General features: G+C 34.3%; 1 protein-coding gene across 1 annotated transcript in view; it reads right to left on the minus strand.

Annotated features, from left to right (window-relative positions):
• Positions 1-12,632: 12,632 nt before the first annotated feature.
• LOC309810902 (uncharacterized protein) overlaps positions 12,633-15,053 on the minus strand; it is a gene marked incomplete at its 5' end in the record, with an annotated part of 182,106 nt that continues 179,685 nt past the window's right edge. Inside the window, one exon of the mRNA XM_082633219.1 lies at positions 12,633-12,670. Within this exon, the coding sequence (XP_082489345.1) occupies positions 12,643-12,670 (28 nt within the window). The 3' untranslated portion in view covers positions 12,633-12,642. The remainder of the gene's footprint in view (positions 12,671-15,053) is intronic.

Below are 15,053 nucleotides of genomic sequence, written 5' to 3' on the forward strand. Positions count from 1 at the left end.
TTCACTCTGCATAACAGTCTCTAGGTCCATCCACCTCACTACAAATAACTAAATTTCGTTTCTTTTTATTACTGAGTAATATTCCATTGTACATATGTGCCACATCTTCTTTATCCATTCATCTGTTGATGGACACTTAGGTTGTTTCCATGCCCCAGCTATTGTAAATAGAGCTGCAATGAATATTGTGGTACATGACTAGTTTTGAATTATGGTTTTCTCAGGGTATATGCCCAAGAGTGGGATTGCTGAGTCGTTAAGGTAGTTCTATTTTTCTTTTTTTAAGGAACTCCATACTGTACTCCATAGTGGCTGTATCAATTTACCTTCCCACCAACAGTGCATGAGGGTTCCCTTTTCTCCACACCCTCTCCAGAATTTATTGTTTGTAGACTTTGTGATGATGGCCATTCTTTATATCTTCTTTGGAGAAATTTCTATTTAAGTCTTCTGACCATTTTTTGGATTAGGTTGTTTGTTTTCTTGATATTGAACTGCAGGAGCTGCTTGTAAATTTTGGAGATTAATCTTTTGTCAGTTGCTTCATTTGCAAATATTTTCTCCCATTCTGAGGGTTGTCTTATCATCTTGTTTTTGGTTTCCTTTGCTGTGCAAAAGCTTTTAAGTTTCATTAGGTCCCATTTGTTTATTTTTGTTTTTATTTCCATTTCTCTAGGAGGTGGGTCGAAAAGGATCTTGTTGTGATTTATATCATAGAGTGTTCTGCCTATGTTTTCCTCTAAGAGTTTTATAGTGTCTGGCCTAACATTCAGGTCTTTAATCCATTTTGAGTTTATTTTTGTGTATGGTGTTAGGGAGTGTTCGAATTTCATTCTTTTACATGTAGCTGTCCAGTTTTCCCAGCACCACTTATTGAAGAGGCTGTCTTTTCTTCATTGTATATTTTTGCCTCCTTTATCAAAAATAAGGTAACCATATGTTCCTGGGTTTATCTCTGGGCTGTCTATCCTGTTCCATTGATCTATATTTCTGTTTTTGTGCCATTACCATACTGTCTTGATTACTGTAGCTTTGTAGTAGTGTCTGAAGTCAAGGAGCCTGATTTCTCCAGCTCCATTTTTCATTCTCAAGATTGCTTTGGCTATTCGGGGCCTTTTGTGTTTCCACAAAAATTGTGAACTTTTTTGTTCTAGTTCTGTGAAAAATGCTATTGGTAGTTTGATAGGGATTACATTGAATCTGTAGATTGCTTTGTGTAGTACAGTCATTTTAACAATGTTGATTCTTCCAATCCAAGAACATGGTATATCTCTCCATCTGTGTGCATCAACTTTAATTTATTTTATCAGTGTCTTATAGGTTTTGCATACAGGTCTTTTGTCTCCTTAGATAGGTTTATTCCTAGGTATTTTATTCTTTTTGTTGCAGTGGTATATGGGAGTGTTTCCTTAATTTCCCTTTCAGGTTTTTCATCATTAATGCATAGGAATGCAAGAGATTTCTGTGCATTATTTTTTTTATCCTGTTACTTTACCAAATTCATTGATTAGCTCCAGCAGTTTTCTGGTAGTGTCTTTAGGATTCTCTATGTATAATCTCATGTCATCCGCAAACAGTGGCAGCTTTAATTCTTCTTTTCCAATTTGGATTCCTTTTATTTATTTTTCTTCTCTGTTTGCTGTGGCTAAACCTTCCAAAACTATGTTGAATAATAGTGGTGAGAGTGGACAACCTTCTTTTGTTCCTGATCATGGAGGAAATGTTTTCAGTTTTTCACCATTGAGAAATATGTTGGCTGTGGGGTTTTCATACATGATCTTTATTATGTTGAGGTAATATTACTAATGAACATAGATGCAAAAATCCTCAACAAAATACTAGTAAACAGAATCCAATAGCACATTAAAAGGATCATACACCATGATCAAGTGGTGTTTATCCCAAGAATGCAAGGATTCTTCAATATATGCAAATCAATCAATGTGATAAACCATATTAACAACCTGAAGAAGAAAAACCGTATGATCATCTCAATAGATGAAGAAAAAAGCTTTTGAGAAATTTCAACACCCATTTATGAAAAAATAATCCTCCAGAAAGTAGGCTAGCTTTTAAAAAATTAACAGGCTATATTCTTAGAATTATTTTAGATTTATAGAAAAGTTGCAAAGGTAGACAGAGAGTTCCCATATACCCTGTTTCCCTTATGGTTAACATCTTACATTTATATGGTTCATTTGTCATAACTGATGACACAATATTGATAGATTATTATTACCTAAAGTCCATATATTATGGGGATGTACTTATTTTTTACCTAATGCCTTTTTTCATCTTCCAGGATCTTATCTAGGACACCACATTACATTTAGTTGTCATGTTTCCTTAGCCTCCTCTATACTGTAACAGTTTCTCTTACTTCTGTCTTTTTGATGATTTTGAGATTTTCAAAGTGTTTTGGTTAAGTATTTTATACAGTGTCCTTCAACTTGGGCTTATTTAATGCTTTACTTATGGTTGTTAAGGTGGTATGGGTTTGGAGAATAAATACATCATAGGAAAGATTAATTCTCTCTAAATCATATCAAGTGTACCCTTTAGGAGGGGGTTGCTACACACATCCCTCATAAGGGGTGGGAAGTTATTCTCTATCTCCATAAGGGGAAAAAATCTACAAAATAATTTGAAACTTTTGAAATTAAAAGTTTTGCTGAGATTTTTGAGTGATAGTGCCTTGAATCTATAAATCAAGTTGGGAGGAAATAACACTTTAAAAATATAGATTGTTACAAGTAATGAATAAGGAATATCTTTATTTATTTAGATCATCTTTGAATAAGGAATATTTCTCAATATACTTAGATTATTTTTTTATTTCTTTCATCAGAGTTTTGTATTTTTCCACATACAGGTATTACAGATATTTTATTAGATGTAAACCTACGTGTTTTACTTTTGGATGGTTGCTATTGTAAGTGGTATTAATTTTCTGTTTCTTACTTTCCAAAATTCCAGTGTTCATTGGTAGAAAACAATTGACTTGTATATTGATCTTATATCCTGCACACTTGCTATACTAGTTTATTTGTTCTAAGAGTGGATAAAAAAATTAGTAGACTCCTTGGAGTTTTCTTCAGGGACATCTGTGAATAAAGACAATTCTACCTCATCTTGTCCAACCTATAAATATTTTATTTCTTGTCCTATCTGTAAATATTTTATTTTATTAGGTTAAGGAAGTTTCCTTTAATTCCTAGTTTTTTGACAGTTTTATCATGACTGGGCTTTGACTTTTCTAAATTATTTTTGTGTATCAAGTAATATATTCGTTTTTTTTATTTTTCATATGTTACTGTGATCATATGATAATATGGTAAAATGATACCTGAAATGATAATATGATGCCACGATTTATATGACTATGTTTTCTTAATCATTTGTTAATATGATGAATTGCACTAATTGATTTATGAATGTTAAATCAGCCTTGCTTTCCTAGAATGAACCACACTTGTTTATTTCAGGCTTGAACATAGTTATCTTCTTGTCATCTGCAAAGGGCCTATGATTTTTATTTTATTTTATTTTATTAATTATTTTATTTTTTTTATTTAAACTAGTACCCAATATTTTATTTTATTTTATTTTTTGAATTTTATTTTATTTATTTTTTTATACAGCAAGTTCTTATTAGTAACCATTTTATACGTATTAGTGTATATATGTCATGATTTTAATTTTAAGCTTTAAAAGTTAAACTTTTACTTTTTGTTCTTGTAAGTTTAGGTGATGTTCACATTTCTAGCTTGGATGATGAAAATATTCTGTAACTTCTTAAAATATGGAAATGCATAACAGTTTATAGACCTGTACTCCATGAAAATATTTATACCATGACAAGTAATAATGTTTAACATATGGGGGAATTGGGTATTTATATTAATATTAATGGTAATTTAATCTTATACACATCTATGCACTTTATAAACATTTTAATAGAATTTATGACAGATTGAAATAATATAGCCAATTTGTTTATCCAAAAGGATTTATTTAAAAAATACTAAGACACTTTTGTCCTAACAAGTAAAAAGTTGAACAGATTGAAGTCAACTCCTCTTGGGTCCATAAAGCCAGCGAGCCACTGACCACAAGACTGTAGAGACAGATGGAATACAGGGATTCCTGGCTTTGCTGTAGAGACTCAAGCAAGCAAAACACCTCAAGAATGAGATCCAGGGTAAGACAACTTTCACTGGAAGTAATGAACTGCTGGAGGCTCATTGTGGACAAGGCTGAGAGTTAAAAGTTCCATGAGGAGCCAGTCATAAAGGGGCCTCTGGAATATTTAGAGATTTACCTCCAGAAGTTTGGCCAGGTTCCCACAGTAAATATTAGAGAAAAATCCTCATCTGCTTTAGCAGGGGAGGGGAGAGGAGTCATTTTGAAATACACCAGAGCACTCTGTTCTTCTTGACATGGCCTGCCCTCAGGGGAAACTAGTTAGCCAGACCCTATCCTACTGGGGTACTATCAGAACTTAACTGACCTGGGGAAGGTAAGGGCCCAGTTCCAATCAGTTCTAGCTTTCCATGTGGGAGAAGGTAAATGCTAACTCCAGCCCACTCTAGCCATCCAGCCTTAGCTACAGGGGAGGAAAAAACTCAGAAACACTCACAGTCCAGAGACATAGGCTCACTGACAACTGTGACCTACTCAGAAACCCTAGAACACTGCCTCTCCTTCTACACCTCACACCACATTATTAAACACCTATTTACTACAATGGAATAGTATTCAGTGCTGGAAAGAAATTAGCTATCAAGCTACGCCAAGGCATGGAGGAAGCTTTAATACAAATTACTAAGTGAAATATGCTAATCTGAAAAGGTTACATCCTGTGTGATTCTGAATATATGACATTCTGGAAAAGGCAAAACTATGGAGACAGTAAAAAGATCAGTGCTTGCCATGGGTAAGAATGGAAGGGAGATGAATAGCAGAACACAGAGGATTTTTAGGGCAGTGAAAATATCTTGTAGGATATTATAATGATGGATATGTCAGCATACATTTGTCCAAACTCATGAAATATACAACACTAGGAGTGAATCCTAAGGGAAACTATGGTATTTGGGTGATCATGCTGTGTCAATATAGGTTCATCTTTGATAACAAATATACTGTTCTACTGAATGATGTTAATAATTGGGGAGGTTATGCATGTATGAGAGTAAGAGATATATGGAGAAATCTCTGTACCTTCCTCTGAAATTGCTGTAAACCTGAAACTGCTAAAAAATAGAAAGTCTTTTAAAAAACAGTAAGGCACTACTAAACCATGAAACTGTCATATAGGGCTTTTAACACAGGACTTGATCTACCATACTGAGGGAAGGGGCATAAAACACAAATTGATTCTGAAACATGGTAATTCAAAAACATTGAAAGCAGATATATTTTAATGAGAGCTCAGAATATAACTTCACAGAGACCTAACCTCATACTTCCATTTGAGTACTTGACAGTCACAAGTTTATTTGAACTGATATTATCAGGTGGTGGGAGCCACCCTCAAGTGATTATTCAAATAGGAAAATACTGCTTCATTACCTGTTGGAGATAGGTACAAACGGAATCATTTAGTATAGTTTGTAGCTACTTTGATAACAACCTCACCTGAACGCTTTACTATAAGCACTCCGCTGGTTACCACCTCTTTCTTTAACTTTTCGAAATCCTCCTCTAGTTACCCACTGTTCTTATTGCTACTACTGTTGCCTTGATATGGCTACCTTTATTTCACATTTACTAAGATCAACATTGTGGTGTTTCTTTCCATTATCTTCTTTGCTTGTTCCTCTTCCTTAAAGACAGCAAAGCATTATCGACCTCTCTTACTGATCTTGTCCGTGGGGAGCTCATGGATTGCACCACAACAAAACCACCATTTGGGGCATTTATCAAGTTAAATTATAAAGCACATAACAAAGAAGTCTGGAAATAGCTTATTAAACAAATAAAATAATGCCTGGTATCATATATTAAGGTGAAAAAAATGATTAGTATTCAAAAACTGAATTTACGTCCCACACAATCTATTCAGAAACCTTTTTTAATTTTAGTTGACAGGTGTTACAATTGAATTTAAATGAGATTTATTTTAACTTACACACATTCACTAAACTCTTCTTTGACTTTGAAATACTTACTTTCCAGTTTAAAAATAAATATAATTGTAATCTCTAATATTCCATTTGCTGGATTTAGTAGCATCATTTAATTTAATAATTTTTAAGAAAGGAATGACATTATAGCATTTTTTTTCAATTGCAAAGCATCAACATTAAATTATCAATTTTAAATTCTCAGAAGCTGAAGTAATTATTCATTATTGGGAATTTTGCTTAAACCAATACGTCTCAAGTTAGAATATCAAAAAGTATCAAATGTGTGAATAAGTCCTTTCATACAGTTTAAAAATCCTCACAGTTCTTTTCTGTGATCTATCTTCTTTCTTCAAAATAATTAGTGACTACAACTGTACACATAGCCATTGCTTTAGGATATACCAAAATATGAAGTGTTTATCCCTCTAAATAAGAGACACTCCCTTTATAGGTAACTGTCTCCAATTAAGAATCCATACACCTTGAACATAGCTTTTGCATAAGTTTGCTTGTTTGACTATATCTTAGTAAAAAAATAAAACTTTCTGGACTCATTGGCTGCTTTTTATGTAAGTACCATAGTCCTGGAGAATAGCCATAGGCAAAACAAAACAAAATAAAATTATATTACATCTCTCTTATCACTGAGCTCTGATCTTGTCTTTGCCTTGGATGATATACCAGATAATCATACTGGAACTGAAATTGTCATTTGTAACTGATCTAAGTCATGGAATTCAAACATTTTTATTATATTCATGTGAATGTTGTTATTGTAAACTACCAGATCCCTGGGAAACCCAAAAGGAACACCAAGTGGATAAGTCAGGGATATCCTAGTGAGTAGGCAGAACCTGACCAGGGTGACCTTGATTATTTGCTCAAAACATGACATTATGTTGTGCCTCACTATTTTCTGTTCCATTCAATTGAGCACATTGTATCTTCTAAATATTTTAAAAAACAGGTATTTTCAACTTATTTTATTGATTTGTTGCAGGAATGGTGATAGGTCAAAATCTAAATTACTACATGTATTTTCAAATGTATAATTTCATTTTATTACAGCCTTAAGTAAATTGCACAAAATATAATCCTAATTAATATGTGAAATATATATTTTTATTAGTATTTCCTAAATTATGAATCTTAAAGACCATTTTCAATTTAACATTTTTACTTTTATCCTGAGTAATTCTAATATCATTTTTACTAATTATGCATATGAACCAAGAGAATATTCTCAGAAGATAACTATTGTAACATAAATCTAAGTTTCCTGAGACCACTTTACAAATCAGAATATTGTCAAAATAGCTGTTGAAACAATATATAGACACATAAAATAATTTAGAAAAAAGCAAGTACATACAAAATAACTACAACTGTCAGTGATTATAAATGCACAAAAATAAAAATGAATTTCTTTTTATAGATGATACTATTTCATATCAGTTTTTAAGAAAATGTTGCTTTAAATTTTGATCTTGAGAGTTTTTAAATCTCAGAGTGCTAAGTTGTTTTGGTTTGGAATGCTCCATATGCAGAAACTGAACCAAGGAAATGAACGCAGGTTGTTTATTTGGTAGGTGATGACAAATAGGCAGAAGTGAAGAAGTGAGGAGAATGAGACAGAAGAAAAAAGTCAGTTAGGAATGCATTATTCAGCTGTGTGACACTGTGTGTGCTGGGGCTCAGTCCCACCTTTCTGTATTTTCTTCTTTCACTGAGTATATGTTGTACTTAGTGATTCACTACTAATGGGTAGAATATGGTCAAAGCGTGCTTTCTCTTTCTTCTCTCTTTACTTTTCTTGGGCAAGCCAGCTGCTCTGTAGTAAGGATACTCAGACAACACTGTGGAGATGGTTACATGGAGAAGAACTGAAACCTCTGGACAACAGCTGCATGAGGGAACTTGGAAGAGGATCTTTTAGCCCCAGTAAAGTCTTCATACAACTGTAACCCAACTGACATCTTGATTGCAACCTAATGAGAGGTTCTGAGACAGAACCACCCAGATGAGCCACTCCTAAACTCCTGAGACACAGAATAATAAGTAATTAATAAACAAGTGCCGCTGTTTCAAGCCATTGGATTTGGGGGTAGTTTGTTACAGAGCAACAGGTAACTATGAGGACCTTCTGAAGATCTAGGAAGAAGACACATCAGAAGTTTTCCCTGGAATCTTTGAGAGATGGAGCAGTTGTACATTGCCTCTTGTCTACTTTGGTCAAGGTTGCCCCGAGTGCATTAGCTTACCCACATGTCTGGGCTGATTTGTCAGTGGTTATCCTCCATGTGCCCCCAGTAAGGTCCCTCAGCTTCCGAAAAAGTCCAAGACATAAAAGCAGAGACAGCTGAGGTGGGATCTAGTGGTGTGGCTAGGGACTGTCCAGCACAGCTATTATGGGATGATAACCAACAAAAACACCTGCTGTATTTGCTACATGTGGAGCCCAACCTACTGTGTATGTTAAATAAGTTTTCAAAAAAAATGGAGGAAGGAATTTAATGAACTTCAACTACACTGAGATCTTATGTTAAGAGGAATTTTTTTCTTCTATATTCTGCTTTTAGGGATAATTCATGTAATATAAAAAAGTAGACTGTCATTTGGGGGATTATTTTTAAGAGATAATAAGCAAATAGTCAGAACCAACCTGGGCAATGAAACATCTCAATCTATTATAAATTTTATCACTATGTCTATATTGCTCTATTGTGATTAGAATTATTTTCTCAAAGCAAATACTTATTATTAAGAAAGATTGCATATTTACAGTATACTGTGATATTCCAGTTAGCAAACGTTATATAATTAATGCTAGCTAAATTTCCGACTTATGTACTAGGCACTTTGGAAGGTCATTTGCACCCATTTGTGAATCCTAAGAACACAATCCAAGATTGACAATATTTTTAGGCTACCAGTAATTGGAGCCCTCTCTCCGGCCTGAGTTTAAAATAAAAATAATTCACTTGGCAGGCACAGTTTTAGTAGATTCCATAGTAAACATATTGTTCCCATGGCAAGAGTCAGTCTAAATCCTGGCCCACAAATGAACCCAGTTATGAAAGAAGATTCTGACTAAATCTCTTTAAAGTTTTGTTTCACTTAAAGATCCAAAATTTCTAGTGCTAGAATGGCTTAAACAAAGTATTCAAGAAGTAGGGAGTTGTATTCTGCAGGCCCCATCCAATGTTAAAGAGCACACAACTTCAGGAGGCAACCTATCTGGTATTTCAAAAGCTCTATTGACAACAAGTAAATTAAGTTGAGCCATCATTATTTTTTTAATACTTGCAAAGCATCAAGACTTTTGCCATAGTGTTATTATAATGCTATTAACTATTCTCTTCTTCCACTCATTGGATGGCATTCTATTGATTGCAGAAATCCATGAACATTCTAACCCATCTCCTAAGCACTTGACCATAACTTTCATTTTGTCAAAAAATTTTCCCCCTTATATGGGAAATTTCCAAGTTCCTTAACTCATTCATTATAAAGCATAGTTTCCAGATTTCTGATTATCATGACTACACATCTCTGGAAGAACAGTTTCTTCCAATAAGCAGATTTCCCCTCCTAACCTCCATCCCAATATTACATTTAAAAGATGTTTTATTCTTTGAGGACATTTGTCTACGTATGTGGACACACAGTATATATGCCGCTAGAGAAATTAAGGCTCTTTTCATAGGGAAATAAGTTTTACACTACTTCTTTTTGGGGAACAAATAGTAATTATGTTTGAGGAGGCAACATGCTAGAGCTGTTTAGCATCCTAAGTTTTTACATTTCAAATATGTTTTATTTCAATAACTATTTACACGTAAGTCATTTGGTATATATGTGTATTTTTTGTGTGTATGTATATATGTATATATATATATATGAAATGGAGACTCAGGAGGTTATACAGTATAAAACAAAACCAATATTAAAGGGGACCAGGATTTCACATTAAATGGTGAAAAATTGATTTTTAAATAGTAAAATATATACATTTCTAAAGTTTATCTGAGGTTTCACGAAAGCACATTTAAAATTATGAGTTTTGTGGTTTCCAACATGCCCCCAACCTCAACATACACCATATTATCTTATTGAATCATTTATTTCTCCTTTGACTAATGATATTTTAATGAAATTATTTTAAGCCTTCTTCAGACTTCCAATTGTCTCTCTTAAACTTTAATATATAAATTATCTTTTAAATGGCCTCTGTTTTTATTTTCTTATTGACTTTCTCTTCTTCCATTTTAACCAGTCTAACTCTGTCCAATCTCCATGGGCATAGAGTGTGATTGAAGCAATTCCCCAGCAGAACTTTGGTTAGTTTCACAGGATCCTGTATCTTTAGCAAGATTTTAAATTTTACTCTTAAGTTGATTTCCCTTGTATTTACATTGTCTTTTCTGCAAGTTATCAGGGAACAGATTCCTGATATCTCAATGTAGTATTTACTTAAGAGCCATATTTGAGTTAGGGTTAATATTAAAAATGACTTTTTTTTAAATTTCAACAAATCCTATAGCAGCAAGGTTTGGAAAAATATCACTAAATAACAAATACTCAGGGGAAAAAAGATCCCTTGTACTTAACAGTATATAACATATTTTGAAAATTATTGTACTTCTCTAATTTCCTTTTTATGAATATGACTGTACCAAAAGGAAAAGTCTGAAACATGGCATTTTTTTTCCATCTTGCCACAAGGCTTAGCAGAGGAATGGAAATGTCCAAAGTATACTTCTTTCTAAATAATTGCTATTTATGCTATTTCTGGACTTTAGTTCAAAGATAATATTTGAATGTAATATATTCTAGTTCAGTGTGGAATCAGAAATTTCTGAAAGTATTTAAATTGTGTGTAACTAATATAGCTAATATAGCCAATATGGTGAGGAATTCTCCAACATAAGACATAAGACAAAAATGCTTCTATAATACTCCATGAAATAATATAAATGAACTAAAATACTAACTGGCCACTTATCAGCCTAAATCAGCTCATAATGAATAAATCACTGCATAAATTGAACTTTAAGAAATGCCTTTAGGATTGTTTATATCCAGATAATTTATTTCTCTCAAGAGCATCTATGGCTTCTATTCAGCTTATTAAAATACTGATTATTCTGACCTCTACCTATTTACAAAACTGTACATTTCCTTAGGATCATTCTTTCTAATTTGCAATTGTGTCATTGGAAAACTGATAGGAGGAAAAACAAATCTGAGCTCCAATTATAGAAACTGATTTTCATATTAGAATCACATTTATTGAAAAGATGGGTAGCAAGAAGTATGTCATGAACTCTATAAAACTCCTAGCTGTGAAACAACTGTGTTGTATTTTCATTTTTTTATTTATAATATGAGTACATTATGGTCAGAGACCACAATCTGTGTAAGTGCTTTTCAAACTTTAATTTAAATATACATTTAGGGATAAACTTCTAACAGACTCTGCTTCTTTTTGAAATGACATTTAGTTATAGATAGCTACATGTTTCTTCTCTACAGAAGTTCTAACCAGATTCTCTATTATATCTGAAATAGTGAGAATGTCAATTGTGTGTTTGTAAAAAATGCAAAAAAAATAAAAAAAAACTAAGTGTTTATTAAAGTCAATAAATGTATCCTGTTTTAATTATAATTATTATGACCTGTTAAATATTATGCAGCTGGTTACTCTACCTCCACAAGACGCAGCTCCTGTCTGGGCTCAAGGAAATTCTCTCCATTTTCCATGTTCTCTTCAGCATTCATATTTTGAGAGATTCTTAGAAGGAGCAGGCCGTCCAGCCTGTACATTTTTAGACGATCTTCATCGGGCCAAAAACATCCTCTTTGACATCATCTGTCATTAAATATTTTGTACTGGGGAGGAGGGAGTTTAAAGCCGTAGCCTCCAAGGAACAAAGTGAGCTCATTTTAAGCATTTTCCCTGAACATGTCCTTCCCTCTGGAATTTTTAGGGATGTTAAGAACATGATGCAGGTGTTCCTAGTTCACTACCAAGTAATATTTTAATAAGATGACAATGTATTCAGTCCACTAATTTGTCTTTAATGATTTTATATTTTTAACAGTGCCTTAGTTGCTTCAGGAATTTTCTTTCTTGTTCACTTTCTTGCCTGCCTGTGCTTTTTGCTAGGGCTGACAAAAGTAACACAGATGGGGTGTCTTAAAAAATAGAAACCCATTTTCTCACAATTCTGGAAGCTACATGATCTAGATAAAGGTGTCAGCAGGGGTGGTTTCTTCTGAGGACACTCTCATTCACTTGTAGAAGGCTGTCCTCTTCCAATGTCTTCACGTGATGTTCCCTCTGTCTGTGTCTTCAGCCCCTCTTCTTGAAGGACCTCAGTCATATGGGATTAGTTCTCACTCATATGACCTCATTTTGCCCTCATTACTTCTTTAAATATCTTATCTCCAAATGTAGTCAAATTCCAGGGGTTAAGACTTCAACATATGAATTCATAACACCTGCTTCTTATCCGTAACTCAAAAGAAGTCTATGCCTGGATAACAATCAGAAGAAAAATGTTAGGAATATACTCAATGAAGGAAAAGCAAAGACATGAGTTTTGAAGTAGAGTTAGACAAAACATGCCAATAAAACTTTAAGGCATGGCTTCCCTGGTGGCACAGTGGTTGAGAGTCCACCTGCCGATTCAGGGGACATGGGTTCATGTCCCGGTCCGGGAAGATCCCACATGCCACAGAGCAGCTGAGCCCATGAGCCATGGCCGCTGAGCCTGCGTGTCCGGAACCTGTGCTCTGCAATGGGAGAGGCCACAACAGTGAGAGGCCCGTATACCACAAAAAACAAAAACAAAAACAAAAACAAAAAAAACACTTTAAGGTGAGCAAAAGCCATTTTAAGAACCTTCACAGAAGTTCCTATTATATGAAAATTCTTGATCAACATTGTGAATTTTTAAAACTATGGTTAATTATTACCATTATACAAATAATTTTTTTCCTATTTTCACTACATAAGCCCCAAAGGTAGAATAGCAGTTTAAGTTATAAAGTGAAAATACCTTTATTAAAAAGTCCTCTTCATGTTTTTTGGAGAAAAGGCGTTATATGGGAATCCCCTACACTGAAGAATTACATGCATGCAAAGGACAGAAAAATCTGCATTGTTATACTTCATGATGAAGACAAAAATAACATTTGAATCTTCCCTCCTGTTCTTTGTATTCACTAAGCACACTGAATGTCTCATCTTGGATAAATGGCTATGGGGCACTGAGCTCAGAATCTAAGGTCAGCTGCCCTAACCAAGAAACTTAGGGCTTTTGGCATCTCCTCCAGTCACTTAGGTGACATTTCTACTTAACAAAAACTGTTGAGTTGAAATGAAAGCCTGCCTTACCAGGTAGAGGGGTAGAATTTTTCTTGAATTGTAAAGCTGTATTATCACAATAGAACTGCTCAAAAATTATATTGTTTTGCTACTTGACACAGTAGAGATTATATGTTCCAGAGAGAAAATCACACACAGGTGTGGGTCCCATGTGTTGGTGTAGCATCAGAAGAGCAATATATCTCACACACACACATACGTACACGTACACACAGACACACAGACATTACAGCAGGGAGTGGAGACCACTTTGAGAAAAGAACACTTGATTTCACCCTCAGCTTCCCTTTCACACTTAAAAAAGTTTCAGGTGTTGCAACCACTGTGTCCAAGAAAACAAAAAGTGCATACAGGCTGTGCAGAGTAGAACACAAAGGCAGAATCATCCTACCAACTTGATGACATCATTGAGCTGCTGAAACAAACCTGGAATCACCAATCTCTGGATTTCTTATTTGGGGGAAATAAATTCCTATTGTTTGACTCTCCCGTAGCCTGTTTGTTGTGACTATTATTTAAAGCAAAATCACCTTAAATCATAGCAGCTTTTGTTTGAACTATCACTCAGAGTTTGTCTTTGGATTTAACTTCTATTTTGATAAACTTTTATGTGTACATGTTTTCAGAACATATAGAAATGTGATCACATTTTATAAATTAAGACAGCTGAAATTTAATATACTATTATATATTATCTTCTGGACCTCTCCATAGTTGTATACATATATTTTCTTATATTTACAATTGAAATACATTTTTCCCCCAGGGATTTTAGGATCTTCTACTGTGAGTGAGCATGGGACATGTGATGTGGCCCCTTGAATACTGTGCCCTTGTCTATATATCATTTTACCCATATGATCCATCTGTTCCAATATATATAGGTTTCCTCTTCTTTGGAGAAATAATGAATGAAATAGTGCCTGTGCAGAAAACTCACATTCACTTTGGGAGCAGTCAAAGTTCCTGCCAGAGATTCAACATGGGTCCAACTCTGCATTACCAAAAACAAGCTATCTGTTCTTTTCATTCTTTCTAAAGCCCTTCTTTATCTTGAGAGGGTAGAAGAATCTTGTACCTGCTCTGTAATTAATAGAAATTTTAAAAAAAGAAAATATTTTCAACCTGTTAGTTCTTCCAAATTCACCTACTTCCATTCTCAGGAGAGAAGAGATGTGCTCTTACGCACAGATAGAGTGATGTTATAATTTGCATCTAAGTCTACATACTTCGAGGATTAAACAAGATCCTCCTATTAATTAACACAGAAAAACAACAGGCATGAACCACAACTATTTCAGACAATCTGGTAAGTGTGATCATCCCACCCACAGAAGGTCTGTCCTGTCTGTATGCTCAGCATCCATTCCCCTAAGGGAATCCTGTGTGCCTGTGGGTAGGTTGGGGGGCTGGAAGGGAGAGTAGTGGTCTGAGGTTAACAGTGGAATCCTACATTGTGTCATCGAAAGGGTAGAAATGGTCCAACCTGCTCCATTACAAATCCCCTTAGGTTTGGTTTGGAGGTGAGG

The sequence above is a fragment of the Mesoplodon mirus genome (assembly GCF_964341445.2).
Source record: "Mesoplodon mirus genome assembly, chromosome: 10".
Lineage (NCBI taxonomy): Eukaryota > Metazoa > Chordata > Mammalia > Artiodactyla > Ziphiidae > Mesoplodon > Mesoplodon mirus.